Source organism: Strix aluco, chromosome 1 (assembly GCF_031877795.1).
Source record: "Strix aluco isolate bStrAlu1 chromosome 1, bStrAlu1.hap1, whole genome shotgun sequence".
NCBI classification, from domain to species: Eukaryota; Metazoa; Chordata; class Aves; order Strigiformes; family Strigidae; genus Strix; species Strix aluco.
In genome coordinates this window covers 81,732,141-81,750,683 of record NC_133931.1, presented here as the reverse complement: position 1 = coordinate 81,750,683, position 18,543 = coordinate 81,732,141, and the positions used below count along the sequence as shown (strand labels likewise).

Here is an 18,543-nt window from a genome sequence, read left to right as displayed (position 1 = left end):
ATAATCTCAACTTTTTTTTTCTCCCAACTGTCATATCCCTCACTCCTTGATCTATCTACTAGAGGTTTAAGTTTCAGTATTCTAGAATGCAATGACCCAAAAGAAATAGATTTAGTTAAGGAGGAAAAGGATCTCAAATAGCAACTCACTAAAATTGGACTGTCTTCAACTGATCCTTGAGGGTTAACAAATTTTGTTCAATTTTCTAAAAGGACAGGCAGGTCCACTGTCACTATCGCATGCATATTTTGTGCACTGCTTGGGAAGCGCTGTTCCAAGTAAGCTAGTGCTCATTCCCCAGGGACTGATGTCTTATTGCATGGATTTACACACTAGTTTTAGTTAAAGAAGCAACAGCTACCAGGCAATAACTGTTAAAGACTTATTCAGCCATCTCATTTACATCATGTGAATCTGTATGAAACATCTGCAGCTTCTAAATGTGTATCAACTGTCTAAAAAGTGAAAGGTTAAAGTGATACTCCGTTTCTTTCATTGTGTTAGACATGACTACTGTAACAACTAAAAAAGGAACAATTCAAGTTCCTGCATTACAGTACGTATAGTAAGTACACAAACGTACTTCATATGATTGTTTTCTCTCACAATGCCCTTTAGCCAGAAGCTGAAAAGACACCTTACAATATCTGGAAAGCTCCTCATTGCAGAATTATTCCCTAAAGGGGAAAAAAAATAAAAGTGCTATAAAAAAAGTATTGCTCAGCAAGGCAACACAGATTAGTAGCCTAACACAAGCTGTAGTGCACTGTGTCATTCTTTGGCGTGTGCCTGAAAGACAAGTACATAGGGGAAAGTATAGGTGACAGCCTGCCAGCTTAACTGAACTTCTATCACACTCAATACAAAATAAAGCTGGCAGATGCCCTGAAGGTTCTATTTTATTTCCTGATTTTCCCAGACCCATTTAGACAACGTTTGTTTAGCTCTAAGATTTCAAACAGTAGTTTTCTGACACAGAGACTATTAAGCATTCAGTGTTAAAAACAACCACCTCAGTGACATGGTCCATAAGCAGCATAACTGACACCTCTATATAGACTGTAGTGAGTTTGAACTACTCATCTGTGATGGAAATATTTTAGCAATGGAATTTCCAAATCATCTGCCATTTCACATACAAATGGCCACCAAGACAAGGTGTAGCATTAATGTATGCAATAACATCTACTTTAATGATTTAAATGTTTTCTAACATCTCTTCTATTCTCGCTCTTGCATCAGCAGCAAAACTCTCAGTTTGGGAATCCGAACTTCAAAGATGCGGACTGCAGAACAACTAAAGGTATCATCTGATCTCTTCCCTTTAAAAAAAAAAAAAAAAAAAAAAAAGCAAAACTCAGCAACATCCAGACTACAATTAAAGAAAGTGTTTAACCTGTTCTTCAACTACAAGGATCCACAAAATATTCTCAGGTAACTATTTAACCATTGCAATCCTCACTGAAACAAGTGAAATTGTATTTCACTCTAACTTTCTTCAAATTCATCATCTCTTTCCTACATTTTTTATGGTAGACCTGGGGAATCTTACTGCAAGACTATACACCAACACCACCTTCTTTCCTCTCTTACTTTTCACTTACCTTCACTTTCTCACAGTAAGTGCCCATACCTTCAACCTCTCCTTACAGCCATGTGATTTTCATCTGGATGTTCCCCATTACAACATTAAGTATGGGGCTCTAAACTGGACCTGGTTCTCTGAATCCAACTGAATCAGAGCAATTTCTTTACAAATCTTAAGTTCAGCACCCCCAATAAGTATCACGAATGAAATAAGATTTGCATCTTTGCAGTAACACCACTGTCTATTCCTTTAGTTCATGATCTATTGACATGAACATACTTGTTGCTGTATTAACACCTTACCAGCTCATTGCTTTCTAAAATCTGTTTATTTACTTCTTCCTCGTTAAGGGTTGCACATCTAGCCTATTCTATTTCATCTTGTTGATTTTGGAGTGCTCCTCAGAAGTCGAAAATAGCCTGAACTCATTTTGCCTTTTCAGTCTCCTCTCAGGTTGGTGGCATCCAGACATTGCGTCTAAGCATTAACTACTCTTGCCCCAGAAAGATTCCTTTACGGACGTGCACTCAACAAACACCCTCCCAGTATGACCTGGATCCACAGCTGTGCATTCCCTGAACTTCAAGAACATGAGAAACCCACTGTTTGTTTAAACTATGGTTATTCAGAACTACCAAAACTTTGACTGATTACATTTTACCTACTCACCACCCCATACCCATTTAGAGTCTCTATCTTGTCTATCAGGGATGTTAGACTGGTTGGACAGTTGATGGATTTCACCATTTAACTTTTATTTATTTATTTTTACTGAAAGCCCTGCCTGAGCAATCTATTAGTTTAAAAAAAAAAATACAAAAAACAAACAAACAAAAAACCCACCAAAACCCACAAACCAGACATGTCTCCCCCCCAAAACAGAAGAGCTAGCTTACTACCATTCTGCACAAGGTCTGTTGTGAAAATCTGCATTTCAAAGCAACCTGAGAAAGAATGAACAATTCACAACCTGTGGTCTTGTTCTCATTTGCTGAAGTCTCAGAGGACCCAGGGCAGTCTATAATTTACACAGTGCTTAAATCTATCTCAAGTGACAACACTGTATGTTTACAAAAATATATATTTAAAATAAAAAGAACCTCAAGAGTGAAATATGTCAGTAGTACAAAGGAAGAGGAAAAAGTCACACTAGCTGTCAGCTAAGCTGGATTTACCTCACCTGACCTTCTTAATGTTTTCATTTGTACCAATCCCCATGGGTGGATTTGAGCAAGCCAAGCAAAACATCTTTGTAACTTTTAACTCTGTAAACCCAGTGATATTCAGTTGTTGTATTCATACTTTTATTTTAAACTCCCAAAACGCTCACTAGTGCTCATCTCTGGCACTCTCTTTTTGGATATTAATTATTTGATTACTATCTTCATAAAGTGGTTTAGTACATGCAGTCTCTTCTGAGAGCATTCATCAACTTAGCAGTATGCTTAGAAGACTTTTTGATTATGGTTAATAAACATATCTTCTACTGATGATTCTATCAGCCCTGAGACAAGAAGTAGTCATAGCATGCCCTTTAATAGTAGCCAGTGTCAGCTTTCTCCAAAGGAAGTTTCCCTTTGCCTACAACACCTTCCGATCATTTTGGCCCTCACCAGTGCAGTGAGGGACACAGTTAAACTAATGAAAAGCAAGGCTATTTGGTCTAGCAAGAAGAGTAGAAGAAAATATTCAAGTAGGTAACATCATCTTCACCCATATTTCATAATTGCTTTTGTTTCCCTTGTGTCCCAGCAGGCATATAGAAAATGGCAGGAAAAAGAGTGGACAGACACAGCATCAGTCTCTCCCACTCTTGCATGCAAGACTGACTGATCATATCAACATGGGTACTTCGTTTCCACAGTTCAAAAACTTGACAGATAATTTTTGTATTTGCAACTCCTATGATGCCTTATTTGCAAGTTTCTCCCTTAAAAGGTACTAAAAACTTGTTTTGAGAAGTGAAGCATTCATTTAGTCACCCAAAGAGGAACTTCAAGCTGAAACTGAGTATTGCTTAACTCAAATAAATCTCAGGACTTGACAGCAGCAATTTACTGTTGCTGAAAGCACGCCTTTTAAATTGTACTGAAAAATCCATCCTCATCTTTAGAGAGGAGAATCATTGTGAGTTTATATTTCCCCACAGTTAGAGAACATAGGATCTACTTGCCCTACAAAGACACAGGCTTCAATTTATCAGCGCACAGATGCTTCAATTCAGTAATAGCAGGTCACACACCTACAGCTGCACATGTGAACTACCTGTTTAGCCACATCAACCTGTGTGTAAAGCAATGGTAATCAAACATATGACGACCTCCAGTGCACATCACTGCACCTATCCAGCTTTTCTCTGGAACAGTTTGACTGCAATGAGAACCAGTCTGTGTATTAAGCTTATGACTTGCATGAACTTATTCCTGTTACCTTGAAGCGTAACCACATAAGCCTATCACATACTGAATACACAAGATTCCTAGACACATTGCTTGCTAATGAAGCTGCTGAAAGTACAGTTAAATCTCCACCCCTGATGTATTCTTCACCTTTTTGTTTTGCAACATTTGGTTTAAATTTCTAGTTACTTTGTGCTATAATACTGTAAATCAGATTTTAAAAATGGATTACAAGGAAAAAAAGAAATATTCAGCAAATCCTCTTTGTCCTTGATGTAACCAACTCCTGTTTATGACAGGAACTAAGTAGCTTTCACAATGGCTTACATCCAGGTGGCTCACTTCAGACTGGAAGACCAGATTAAAATTTTGGCATCTCACCCAAAGGCCATCACTCTTTCTCACCCGAGTCTGGCATAAGCAGCTGCAGAAGTTGCCCTCCTGCACCTCTCAGAAAGCCAAGCTGCTACTTGGGAAGGAAGGGGAGATGGGAGAGCCAGCTATTGACAGCGGGTAGCACCTGCTGTGAAGGGAACGTGTGCCCTGCAGCAACCACAATACATTGGGAAAAGCAGCTGCAACGTCAATTACCAGGGTTAAGCTGTGAGCAAGAGCAAGAGGTTGCATTTAGCTGCTTGGGCAGCACTTATCCTTTGAACAGCCCTTCCCCACCTAAAGTGAGCCTAAGGAAACTGCCTGGAAAGCAAGATCTATTAGGGTCCAGTTAGGGCCACAATGAAAAGCCGTCAAAATCTCCTGCATTATACACATTTGCCACTCTTCCTTCCTCTACCACATCCAGTTGAATAAATTTGCATGGTTGTAGATGGCTTAAAAGTTAAATTCCATCTCTAGTGTTAGAGCATTCACATAAGAGATCTTAAATCAACTCTGGTTACTGAAGAGTTACACTGACAGGAACAGTGAACAAAGAGTAGCTTAAGCAGAGTGTACGTGAAGAGTGGTCAGGGAGAAGCTGACCATGCCTGCAGGAGTTAAGATTGCCCGGCATTTTTCCAGCCTGCCAAAATTCAATCAGTTCACATAATTTTTTTTAATGTCACATTCAGTTTAATATTTCCCCCTGATCTACATATAAGGCCTTTGCCATTTAACCAAATAAAACCCAGAAAATCTGGACGCTGCTTAAACCAAAACCAGGGACTGATCGTTTTGAATTTGTATTTTCCTATTCTGTGCCAAAGAACCACTTTCTTGCAGGGCTATGCTAGAGAAACACATCAAAAACCTGCAGCTTGCTTTTCCCCTTCTGAATATTTGGACTGTTTAATTTGCCCCAAATTTAAGATGCTCCTTGCATGCCTCAAGAAATCATTGTACAGGGTGAGAAAAAAAATCCTCTAATTAATGCATTTGACTACTACAGGCAAAACAAGAGATTAACAGCAAAAGACTAACAGTAAAAACAGAGCAGGAGGGATTATGCTACATTGCTCAAGTGCCTTCTACTGTTGACAGCTTCTGAACAGTATGGAAGTAGAGGGGGGAAATAAAAAAAAAAGTCATCCAATTTGAAGAAAAGAGGACAACAGTGACTAATACAAGGACAGGCTGACAGACGAAGAATTTAACCTTTACAGTACAAGCCCAGGAATCGCCTGGAAGGCCATTCAAAATGACTAAATTCCAAAACTCATGTCAATGATACCTATCCTGTGAGTTTCTTTCTGCTCTACTTCAGAAGCAGAGGAATGAGCAACAACAATGAGGTACTCCATAAAGGAAATTCCCTGTGCCTGTGGAGTGAACCTATACCTTCCAAACATAATGGTCAAAGTTACCTCCATATATGATGTTACATAACTTAATTACAATGTTCCCCAGCATTTGGTTTACTCTTTTCGAAGAGTTTATATTGATTTTTAGTTTTTTTAAACTTTTGCAAACAGCTGAGTTGCGAAAGAAGAAAATGTACCTTCTCTACTCACGTCTTCTATTGCCTTAACTCTAGCTATACCATACAAAAGAGCTGCCTTACTAATCCTTCCATTATTTCAGCGAGATGCATAATTTAGTTTACTTTGCCACTCTATCCTTCCACAATTAGTAGTCCTGTCCCACAAAAACACTCGCTTGCAAGAGTTGATTGTTTTGACCATACTTTATTTAATTCAACTCCCATCCTTGGACTGCCAAGGATGTTAATTTCTAACAAGACTGATAGTGTTCTTCCTTCACTGAGCTGACAGCAAGGGACTGGATGTAGGCCCAGACTCCAAAGTTATTTAAACACCTCCAATCCTCCTAGTGAAAGGGACCTAAAATGTACTTGAGAATTTAGTCCCCATGTTCAAACAGGAATTCATGAAACTGAAAATAAGCAGCTCTCACTCACTGACAGTTAAAATCCAGTTTTTTAATTGCAGCCTACTGACTGCTCATCCTAAGGTGCTACTTGACAAAAATTGCTTTGTTTTAGCTCCACTCTACTGTGTCAGAAATGAGAAGTGCGTCTTAAAAATATGGCAAATTATTACACCAGACTCAGCTGTTGATCACTACTACTCAGAATTTTTTGCCTGAGTTGCAACCAATTCGGAAGATCCTGGGAGATATTTCTATCCATATGAAGCACTAAATTCCGTATTACACACGATTCTCTGAAATATCCTACAAGACTCAAAGCAGTACTCAAACACACATTTCAGGTTCTAGAAGTTTGGATGCTTATATTTGAGAAGTGCTGAGGCTGTACTGAATACTGCCATTTGTCAAAATTTTGTTGCTTGATCACAGTACCTCTGTACTTGGCTACCCTTTATTTTCCTCCTTTGTGTTTTGTAATTTCACCACTCAAATACAAATTTGCACTACTTGTAACAGAAGGAATTATTTATGTGTATGATTTACAAATTCTACCTTAACATAGAGCAAACAGACAATATGTCAGTGCTGTGAAGTGAGGGCTGTTCTTACCATACAGTTCATGGCAAAGTGATTGTGCTGTGTCTGAAGCTCCATCGCGTGGGGGTGACTGGTTCCGATCTCTGTGTAGCTGTTCAGAAACAGACCTTTGTTGTGTGTGATCCAGTCAAACATCTACAAGAAAATATTAAGGTAAGAAAAAAAAATATCACTGATTTGTTATGGCAGAAATCATAGACAAGTAATGTAACAAATTTGTGAACACAGAAGACAGAGTCTAAGGTCATGAAAATTAACACTTCCATTGGAAATTACCGTACATCTTAACAAAATCATTGCTGAAATCTGACTTTTTGGACCAAACAGCTGAGGCTGTTAAATCTTTACTATATGTGTTTATCTCAACAAGCTACAGTAAAGTCATAATCATAAAGTCATAAACTTGATTACTACAAAGAAGCCATAGTAAACAAACAGGCTTGGAGCACAGCCCTGAGTTACAAGCTTACATGTTCTCTAGTGTCAGCATTTCATGATGTCAGCATTTTAGTAATTTAGAACAAAAACAGCAACTCAAGGAAATTAAATATAAATTCATTCTTGCTGATCAAGTACTTCAGCAGCAAGTTTAATATTTCTAGTTCATAACTTCACAACAGATTTGAAAACAACTTTTCTATCGCTAAACAAGTTAAAAAAACTATAGTTGAGCACAGTTACACACTACCTTCTTCCAGACAAGTTTTAAGGATAATATTTAAATATGTTTGGGTTTGTTTTTTCTTATAAAAAAAGTATTTTAATATTCAAACAAATTTTAGAAAGGACCTTATCTGACAATGACCATCAATGGACGTACATAGGTATGCTAACAGTGGCACTGTAAGACAAAAGTTTTCAAAGACCAAGCAACATAGCAAAAGGCTAAGTTTAACACTACACCCTCCCCCCCTTCTCCCCCCTGCAACGGTCTTGAAATCTTTGCTCTATCTCAGCTCTTACCTACTCTCTGGATAAGCTGAAAAAGATTGTTCAGTAAAAAATGGTAGAAATGAGCAGCTGATCCCATACTCCTAAAATTTTCAGTTTCTTATCTAGTCTACAATGAAGAAGTGTTAGAACATTATTCAAAATCGACAGTGGTCCTGCTCATGACCACCTTTCTCTAGGTAGTCTGATCTTGCTGCCTTCAGATACCTACACGGCAATTCCAGTCAGATTCCCTCCCACTCTTCTCCTGAACCAGCCCAGATTTCTTGTGCAAAGAGTTGTGCAAGTCCTCAAAATGAACATGTTTATTTCTCCCCATCTAATATCCTTTATTTTTCCAACAAAAATCCAGCCCTTTCCCACACACCTAAATAAACCACAAAGGCATACACTGATAAAGAAGCTATGAAATCTAATCCAACACAAGCAGTGAAATAAGGGCTGCAAGTAGATTAAGGCAATGGCTTTAATCCAAAAGTGAGTTGGGGTACTAACACAAACCTTCTTTTTAATCTTTTTCTACTGGTTGATGAGGGAATTAAGTCCCAGGTGTGCTAGATGCTGCCAACCCCATTTTGACATGCCTAACACTTCCCTCTATTTTGAAAGAAAGATGCACTAATATAATACATACATTCTTGGAATTGGGAACCTAGAAAACACAGTTAGGAGCTTATGTAACCTCATGGCAGGACAGAGATCAATCCCACAGGCTCAAGTATTTCACAAGGAGTTTCTTAAAGCCCAAGTTACACAGGCAACTTTTAGATGAGTAAATGAAGAACATAGCTTCCAATACCATGTGAGCACCAGCAAAATACATTTTGTTCATGCTGTAATAAAAAATAATTAAAGCTGTAATTAAGCAGCTGAAAGGTTGCTTGCAAAAAGCAACTGGGGCCTGAAAGAGCAATACCAGACCAACAACTTGCTATTTTCTAAATAGTTTTATAACTCCAAATTCACTTGATGAGATTCTTTTCGACTCTTTACATGCCTCTACTATTTTCAGCTATACCCATTCAGTAAACACTTTAAATGGTACTTCTAAAAAATTATTTCTTTTTTAAACACAGCAGAAGACATTAAGGGCAGTGTAAAGTCCCTGAGCTTAAATGATGAGGGTAAGGGAAAGTACGGAGGAAGAAAACAGAGGAAGAAGGAGGAAGAAGTAGCATTATATACATTTGTTCTGCTTTTACTCTTCCCCATGCATCTGCTTATGACCACTGCTGGGGAGCAAGATATTGGTTCAACACAGATTTCTGATCTCATCCAGTTCAGGCATTCTTACATAAAATATTTTAAGAAATCTGACAAAGACCATACTTACCACTTGACTGCACAGTCTAGTTACCTCTTCTGGAGAAAAACTCCTCACCCTTCCTTAAAGCTATTTGTTCCATGGTAACAAGTTAATAATAAGTGATTGCAAAACCATTCTATATGAAAATAGATCTTATTTGAGCTCATCTAAAAGTGCACTGCCTGCTGTATTTACTCTTCAAATTCCATGACAATCAAGGGCTTTCTCATTTGAAGGGACTGGTTAGCCTGAAACATTCTGAGATCACTCAGTCCCCTGTTAATAACATATGCACTGTCAAAAGATACACATCAGTTTTAAGCTTGGGTCTTTAAATCCTGCATCAATGAAGTAGTTCCTCATATCAGCCTCTTCAGACTTTGTCGACTGCCTGTCACTCAAATCCCAAGGGTCGCTCAAAAGGAGACCGATGTAGTCCTTAGTCATCTGTATTTATAAAGTATATAGCATTCATCTTCATCTGATGCATGCAAAAACATGTCTAGAACAAAAACTTACTAAAGCAAAAGCTTTAAAGTCGCTACCACTTAAAATTTTCTTCAGTGAGAGCTATCTGTGTTCTCTATGGCTTAGAACTACTACCTCATCCCCTTTACTCCAGAAGACTAAGAGTCACTCTCATCAAGAAATCCTTTATTTCTCATTAGAAGGCCAGTGATTAACTCTAAAGACAAAAATTACTATTTGCAGTTATTCTTGGTACTCCTTTCAACTCCATCAAGCATCACACATTTATGCTCGCCTTCCCCAATCCCTTACCTTTTCAGCATCCTGCTCAAACAGCCTGAGCTGAAAACATTGGTCCAATTTCAATTTCCGCACATGCCACATCTGATGCAGATGCTGCCGTGTTGAGTGCAGCCTGTCCAGCATGGTGGATACTTTGGGTAAAAGGTTCTGTAAGTCTGCATTCCCTGACCCAGAGTTCTTTTTGGGAAAGCTATCACTGCTCTGTATCCGCTGGAGCAGCTTTTGTCCTTCCACATCAAGGTCCTCAATAGGGGCCTTAATGACTTTCTTTTTTAATTGTGAATGCTCCTCTATCATATTGCGAGCACCTTCCAGGTCCTGAGGCATTTCCTTTTTTGACAATATATCTTGCAGTTCCTCCAGTCTGGACAGCATATGGGTTGCATTGCTAATGTAGTCCTCAAAGGCAACTCTGATTTCTATCCACTCCTCATGGTTGTACTCCAAACAGCCATCAAATTCTGGGGTTAGCTGAGAAGGATCAACTACTTTGGTAAGGCCTTCCAGAGACACCATATTTGTCTAAAAAATAAAAATTAAAAAAATGCTATTACTGAAATGAATTTGAAATTTTCCTCCAGATTTTCATTTTTCGCTTTTAAGAGTTGATCATTTTGCTCATGCAGTCCACATGACAACTTCTCTCACACTCTTCAAATACCAATTCTTATCAGCCTCCTGTCTTGCACGTATTTCCCCAAATGAGAGAAATATTTTACTTCTTTCTTATCTCACTACACTTAAGGAGAAAAAAGCAACCACTCTTTTGACTACTACTTTAATTGACTTTGTGTATTGTAAAGCAGCAGAAGGATAACAGCAAGGCTCAGTCAGCTGCTTTCCTCTGGATGTTGGTGACATCACGATTACCACAATACAGACCAAGACAACAAACAGACAAAGCCGCACTTTTTACCATTAGGGGTAAAACTCTAATTCCATGCTCAGAAAAAGAATATAAATGACACCATGCACAACTACCTAGCCTAAGCACGTAAGAAAACCACATTCCTTCTAGCACCGCTGGCCTAATGTATCCCTTCTCTCATCTAAGAACATAATTTACCTGAGAGTTTTCAAGATGTTGATCAGTAGTGAGCACACATAAAACCATGAAATAAATATAAATTTGTATACCATAGGGGAAATTACCTCAAACTCAAACTTAGAGCTGCCAAAGTTAGTCCTCTGTTTCTGCCAGAAATTGTCTGGCTTGATTATCAGTGCAACATGAATACAACATGGAAAGGATTCCTGTAAAATCTTCAGCAGAGGCTTTATGGAGTCCCATTTTGACCCACGCATATCTACAATGACGGTGAATCCTCGTTTACATACCTCCTCACTGCAGAAGGAAGAAGAAAATGTTATCAAGCAAGTGTTACAACTTCAAACACAGCACTCTACTGCACCTCACTGCCTAATGAATGTGGTCTCTTCAGCTAACCGTGACACCCTAGAGTCTCACTGTTGACTAGCTGACACAAACAGCAGATCTCACAAACCTCTCAGGAAGCTTCTCTCACCCCCTGCCAAACTCCTTGTGGGTGATAGGTTTACACCTGTTGCTGATTTGATGATCTGCCTTTATCTCCTCTTTCATTTTCATTGTTTATATTCACAATGATTCATCTTCCAGTCTCATTTCCCCTTCACCTTACACATACATTAAACACATCATTTACTACTGAAGCAGCAATATGCAATTCATTTACAATTGACTCTTCAGAACACACACTTTACTGATGACAATATTCATGCCTTTCTAATGACTGAGGAGATCCCCAAAAGGACAGAAGGCATACTGTTCTTACCTACCACTTCTGCAACTTTTTTAAACTGTGTCAGATTTAGTCCCATATTATCTGAGAGTTAAAGAGTGTAGAGGGGAAAAAACCCCTTTATTGACAATTCCTTCTGTAACAGGATCTATTTGTGGATAGTTAAGGGATAACAAAGCATTTTATGGCTGCGAAGAAAACTGCATCAACCTGCTTCTACAAAATCTGAGCTTAGTTTTACTGTCCAAAAGTTGACTGACCCAAATTCTCTGGCAACTCTTCTGAGAATGGCAGATTTAATTTCTTTTCATCAATACCTTTTGTACATTTAGTGTTTGATGCTGACCACAAGGTGCAATCATCACCAACACCAGAAATTTTGATTTTGTTCCAACAGAATTTGCTACATGATCTTGTTAACATGGAAAGAGAAAATATTTCAAAAACAATGTGTCATAGCCAACAGACTATCAAAAGGGACTAAATGTCCATTGTTTGAGTACATGAATCACTTTCAGGGATGTGACTAATGTAAATGAAATTCTGGAGTTCATGTGTTTAGGTTTTCAGAGTGTCCAAGAAGTAGAGAAGCTTCACTGGTATACTTTACACAGTCTCATTGGCCACACTGTAGAAAGATTAGTCATGACTGATACAGTAGAGCAGAAGAGCTTCTGAAAGAAGTGATAACACAGAATCCTTAGAAAAGGATTTTTTTTAAAGTTTAAGGAAAAAAAAAATATCAAACCACCATTTAAAAAAAGAGTTTATCAAGATAAATGCTGGCTGTCCCCCACCTGCCCATAGGAATGCCAAAAATGGCAATGGTAGCAGGAAAATACATTAAAATTGACTAGCTTGGAATACATGTAGGCTACAACGTACAACTTTCTGATCATGGTGAAAATGTTTAACAGCCTCACAGATTTAAAGGACAAAAACAACTATTGTTTTAAAGATACACCCATTATTGAAAGGCTGCATGCTATTACATGAATGCTGCTCAGCCCATCCCTATCCTACCACACAAACTGAGCACTGGATGGGGAGGAGTGCTTGCCACTAATTCACATAACGCATACATCTACTGGGGTGTACAAAGCAACCCCTCATTATGTGATATAATGCAGATGTATCCTCCTGTCATATGGCCCCATCATCTGACAAAAGATGAATCCCTCTTAGCCAAGGATCACAAAAATTGTTCTAGGAGGCTTTAGTCAGCCAAGGTCGTCTGTTAGGTAAACCTGAACTACATGAATACCTGGTCCAGTCAGCACTGATGACTTAAGTTCAGCAGTATTTTTAAATTATATAAATTGTTACATTAGTAAAATTGTGAGATTTTGGATCACCTTAAGTGTTTAGATCCGCCGCCAAACAACTGATACCTCTGAATCTTCACTATGTAGAGTAACAATACTGCAATAACTAATAGACAGACCAAATATTCGGAGCTATTTGTACCAAGTGGGACTTCTTAATTAGCAAGAGTTGCATGATCAGTCCCTGAAACATGACTTGTATGAAAATGAGTCTTGCTTTTAATAAAGCTCCCTTTATTCTCAAAGCTTTGCCATGCTTAGAGTTATAAAACCTGCACTAACTTTCTTTTAATTTTAAATCTATTGATGCAAAACTTACATACATCTTTTGCCAGAGGACCGCTGTATTTTGCCAGATTATGTCTAGAAAACTCTTAGGCATGTTTTGACGCATAGTTATCTATTAACTTCTCTAGTAACTTGAAGCTCTAGAAGGCTAGAATACATCTCAAACATTCAAATGTGAAGTCAAATTATTTCAGAAGTAAAAATTTCAAGCCTTCTTACCATCCTCCTTCCTCTAACTCCCCCAAATCTCCCAATTAATTCATAAAAAAATAATAAAAAGGTACTAAACACTCCTACACTTCAAAGAGAAATAAAGACTAGAATAACTGGATTACCAGCAATTGCTCTTAAGGAAGGCCATACACACTGTCAACTAGATGTCTTGAAGTTATTTTTATAAAAGCACATTTGTCAATCTGAAACTGACATCCGATTACATTGGGTGCAAAGGCAATGGTGTACAAATTAACACATTACTGAAATATGGAAGACACTGCATTCAGGGATGTTGTCCAAGGGATTTTTTCCAACTGTAATGACAACTACTCCTTGAGATCATAGGCAAACATATTTAAGCATGATCAACATTGCTCCAGTCAGCACCAGATGCTGGCAGATTCTAAGATGGACCTAAAGTCAGGGTCTTTTGATCATTTTTGTCCCCAGTTCAGTTACTACTAGGAAAAAAGCTCTGTGCGAACAAACTTTTTTACATGTATATAATACATAACTTTTTTTTAAATATATGTAGGTAACTTCATATACATACATATATGGGTGTGTATACATACACACACACGCACACACACAAGCACTGCATTCGACTTGTGCCAATTTATTTAAATAGCACATTGTAATTCATAGCTTAAGTTGTTGATAATACAATGATATCAGTACTTTCACAGATCTCTCCACAGGTTTATCTGAGACCTGTACAAGCAATTTTACATCTCTCTCTCCTGGTCATTCCTGTGCTGTATCAGGACACTATAACTTATCTAATACAAATAACAGTTAGGAGTGTTGTGCTGACCTCACTTCACACAAGGCATATTATGGATGATGACCAGCATGTTTCTAATTGTTGAGGTACCGACAGCCTTTAAGTTGTATCTGCAACATTTCACACAGTCACAGAAATATGGCATGGCAGTGCCATTTTCAGGACACAGACTACTTCCAGCTAAAGCATACCAACTACTCTGCCAACAGCCTTCCCTCTACAAGGCAGAGTAATTATTTAGGTCTCTTTCGAAAAGCAGTTTGAAAAAAGTAACTGACAGCACTTGGTATGAATTTGCTCATTTTAACCCACTCAGACTTCTAGCTTATGGGTGTACTGCAACATAGTTCATTTATTTTGTTTTACAGCTTCAGAGCTTAACAAGTAACCATCGCTTACCTAGGAATACACGCTAGGTATGAAATTAGTCTTCTAAGGTCTTCTTGCCGTATTCTATCATGATTACTACGAGCTGGAAACGTTAGAATCGGACCTCCACGCTTATCTCTGCCACCTGAAAAAAATTAAACATGTTAATGCCTCACAACATAACACCATTCTTGTTTGCAAAACTAGTCTTCAGGATACTTTTGAAAAACTTAAGTCCTACACTGTTTCATGAATATCCCCTTAAAAAAATAAGTGATTTCAAGTTAAATACCAATACTGTCATCTAGAGACCAGCTTAAAAATTGAATTTTGGGAGTATGAATCAGCATATTATCACAATTCCTATAAGGAAGAAGTATCTGTCAAAAAAAATGAAACAAAGAATAACCATAGCATTACACTTACACAGTACAGTCACATTCAAGTTTGACTAGCAGCGTGACATCAACAGCAATGGTGCTTTGTTATGTATTTAACTTTTGAATCAGAAATTGTACAGATTAAATTTAAATATAGAGTTATGCTACTTTGTAGGCAGGTATTTAGAGGATACTCTACATTAACTTCATTACTAGCACTGAGTTTAGGTGTACAGTATTTCACACCCAATGCATATACTAGATGACAAGATGGATACTATTAAGCATTTATTTTATATTTTTACCCTGAATTGCCAGTTTATTGTTTTAATTTTGTTAGCAATGCAGGAAAATCTGAATCCACTAAATATGTAAGGCAAAAAAATCTGACTTTGAGTGGTTCCACTTAAGTGTACTCATCTCTTTCGTTAAATTGCATAGACTTACTGTAGTTGAATATTAAAATGCAATTTTAGATCCAATCCCTTGCTAGTGAGAACAAAATGTTACTATTACTAAATACTAAATTCAAGTCAGTTGTCTGTCTTTATCAACACTTGTATAATAGCACAGACACATTCTTACAAGCTAAATTTCAAATACACATTCTCAACCACAGATGTGTGGACTGTTTTCTCCTGTCCCATGGAAACACAGAAAAACACTATCCTCTGTCCTAAATGATTTCTCATTGTAAATCAGCTCCTCATTGTAAATCCATGTTACTAACCAAAGTTTTTAAAAAATCCCTTCGAAAGGAAGGCCAAAAGCAAATGAATAAAACCACTCACTCAAAAATTCATCACTATCCTCCCCAACACAGTCTGCGTGTGGTTGCTAGACACTAAGCCTAGCTGTCAAGGTCTCCAGGGACTGGATACACTGGACATGTTCCCCATGAGGCACCAAATGAAACTCAGAAGAGGCAAAAGCGGCTCTGAACTTCCATCAAGTTGCAACGCCAGAAATCTAAACTTAAAATGAAATTTATATTCTTATCTTCCATGACCCTCTTAAGTGGCACATGAGATTCAAAACAACTGAGTTGTCTCATTCTAACGGAGACATGCAAAACTGGTCTTGACCACCCCTGACCCACTTGCCAAGCAGAGAGCTTTGAGGACTTTTATATAGTAAGTGACAGGATAAAAATAAGACAGAAGCCACAAGAGAGAGGAAGGATAAATGACAAGACTGAGAGTCTGACAGCCCAGGCCTCTGCTCAGCTCCAGAGTGATCACTGGGCTCCAAAGCTACTAAACTTAGCTGAAAGTCTGCTGCAGCCATCAATGCTCTCCTCAGTGCACCACAGGCCATCAGCTACAGATCTTAAAAACTTACATTTCAACTGGTAAACACTACTGATTCCAAGCCCCCAGAAGAAGTACTTGATTGCTCAGGGTGGAAATTCTTCTTGAAAAAGCTGCAGCTAGCAGGGAATAGCATATGCTGAACTGTCTTTAACACTCTCTAAGCATTTTAAACAAATGCCTTGTTAAATGCAGTTACCTCAGATCAGTCCTCCAGGCCTTTCCCACACAGCAACTCCTGTATCATGTGATTTTCCAACATGGCAGAGGAAAGAAACCCACATTCTTTATGTCATTTTGGATGCCACTTCAGTTGGCTCCCAGCTCTACATACACCACAGACAGAACCCATTTTTTGAAGTATGGTGCTTAAATTTCTTATAATTCATATCCTGAAAATTTTGTATCTTGGAGACAAAACCTGTCGCACAAATTTCAGGTTTAGATGAGCAATAAAGAAAATAATGCAGCCTTAGTTTTGGTGAAAAGAATTTCATCCAGTCTTAAACCACATACCAGAATTGTCAATATTAAGCAAAAAAGTCCGTAAGACTTTTTTTTTTTTCCCTCAGCTATACTAAAAGCTTTCTTAGGCCTTTTCCAATAACTAACTCTCATTTCCTTTGTTCCTGATGCTCCTGTGTCATACACAAACAGGAATGTTAAAAGCAACAATGTATGAAGCATCAGGTGGGAATTTCCTGTCTATCCAACCCAACCTCCTATTTGTCTCAGCTTAAAATCATATTAAGCTACTACTTCCATCGGTGAAGACTTCCATTTTTACCCCTTTCCTTTTATATAAAACCCCCACAATACTGAGATATTCTGTTTATGCCAAGATGTGTCATATGAGGAGCTGATCAACTCACATGAGTCACCCAACATGAATCACTGCTGTCTAGTGCACATCACTAACAGCAGTCTTGTCAATGGTCTCCAAATAGCACCAAAATCCAGCAGGCTGAGTAGGTGCAGTTTTTTCAGGAAATTACTTTTTACCTAGTTTCAAAGTACTGAGGTACAGCTAAACAGTGGGCTTTTATGGCATGTTTGAAAAACAGGGCAAGTTATCAAGTGCTGTTTCCTCAATGAAACCAAGGTAATTGCACCTCGTAAGACAATGCTCTCCTCTTGTAAGTATGTGTAGAGATCTAAGAGTATCTGTACTTCAACAGACTTCAGTTTAAACTTAACCAAAACATTGCATCCAAGGCTCCATGGTTACATGTCTAAGAGGCTTTTCTATTTCAGGTGGTGAGACACCCAATACTCAAGCAAATTATTTCCCAGTTAGGTGAAAATCAGTTCAAGGAAGCTTTTTCTCTTCCCCCTGCCTCTCTCCCCCTTTTTTTTTTGTTGTTTGACAACCACTCTGTTGGCAGTTTTAGAAAAACAACACAGGATTCACAGGGAAGCTGCACTGAAGCATTTGCATTCTACACATCAAGTTATTTTGACCAATACAAGATAAAGCAGTTCAGTCTGTCAGACTGGTTTCATGAAGGACAAGTATTTCTAATCCAGAATTTATTCCAGAATCAATATGTACAGATATCAGAATTCTGGCTAGCTTGGTAAGCTTTGGGACTTTGCAATCATCAACCTACATACAGCAAGATATACTTCACAATACTTCAAAGTATTTGTTCTTCTGTACTTCCTCGCCTCCTGCCCTAGCAAAAAAATACCTGCTTCAAGATCTGTTTCAGAATTCTCAGAGGCTTCCTCTCTCCTCCTCACTCCAACTGTCATCCAATCACTAACTTTACCTTTCTTCAACAGTTTAAGCATCACAGCTACACTAACATATTTTATGATATGCAAGGAACACACAGACTTTAACAAGTCCAAATGACTTAGCCACACCACAGTCCTCATTTGTACATTCTTTGTTGTACAAAATTTAGTTCTAAATTAATCTTTTAAAAACAAAACAAACCCCCTCCACTATCCTGGCTGGTGCTATATATAACAGAGGAAAGGAGAAAGAATTCTCTTGCATTTAAATACATCTTCAGATACGCGAAATTATGAAAAATCAACCCTTTTTCATTTACAAAAACACATCATTAAGAGCTCAATAAAGGTGACTAAACTGAGTAGTGATGATGGAGGAAGAAGCAAAAGTGGATCACATCAGATCA

At 38.1% G+C, this 18,543-nt stretch overlaps 1 protein-coding gene across 4 annotated transcripts in view; it reads right to left on the bottom strand.

Moving 5' to 3' along the window:
- Positions 1–18,543, bottom strand: part of TRIO (trio Rho guanine nucleotide exchange factor) — a 254,994-nt gene that overhangs the window by 160,990 nt on the left and 75,461 nt on the right. For all 4 annotated transcript variants that reach the window (XM_074826110.1, XM_074826120.1, XM_074826140.1 and 1 more), the window contains exons 3-6: positions 14,737–14,851; positions 11,093–11,285; positions 9,950–10,462; positions 6,925–7,047 (exon numbers count right to left, since the gene is read on the bottom strand). In XM_074826110.1, the coding sequence (XP_074682211.1) occupies positions 6,925–7,047; positions 9,950–10,462; positions 11,093–11,285; positions 14,737–14,851 (944 nt within the window). The remainder of the gene's footprint in view (positions 1–6,924; positions 7,048–9,949; positions 10,463–11,092; positions 11,286–14,736; positions 14,852–18,543) is intronic.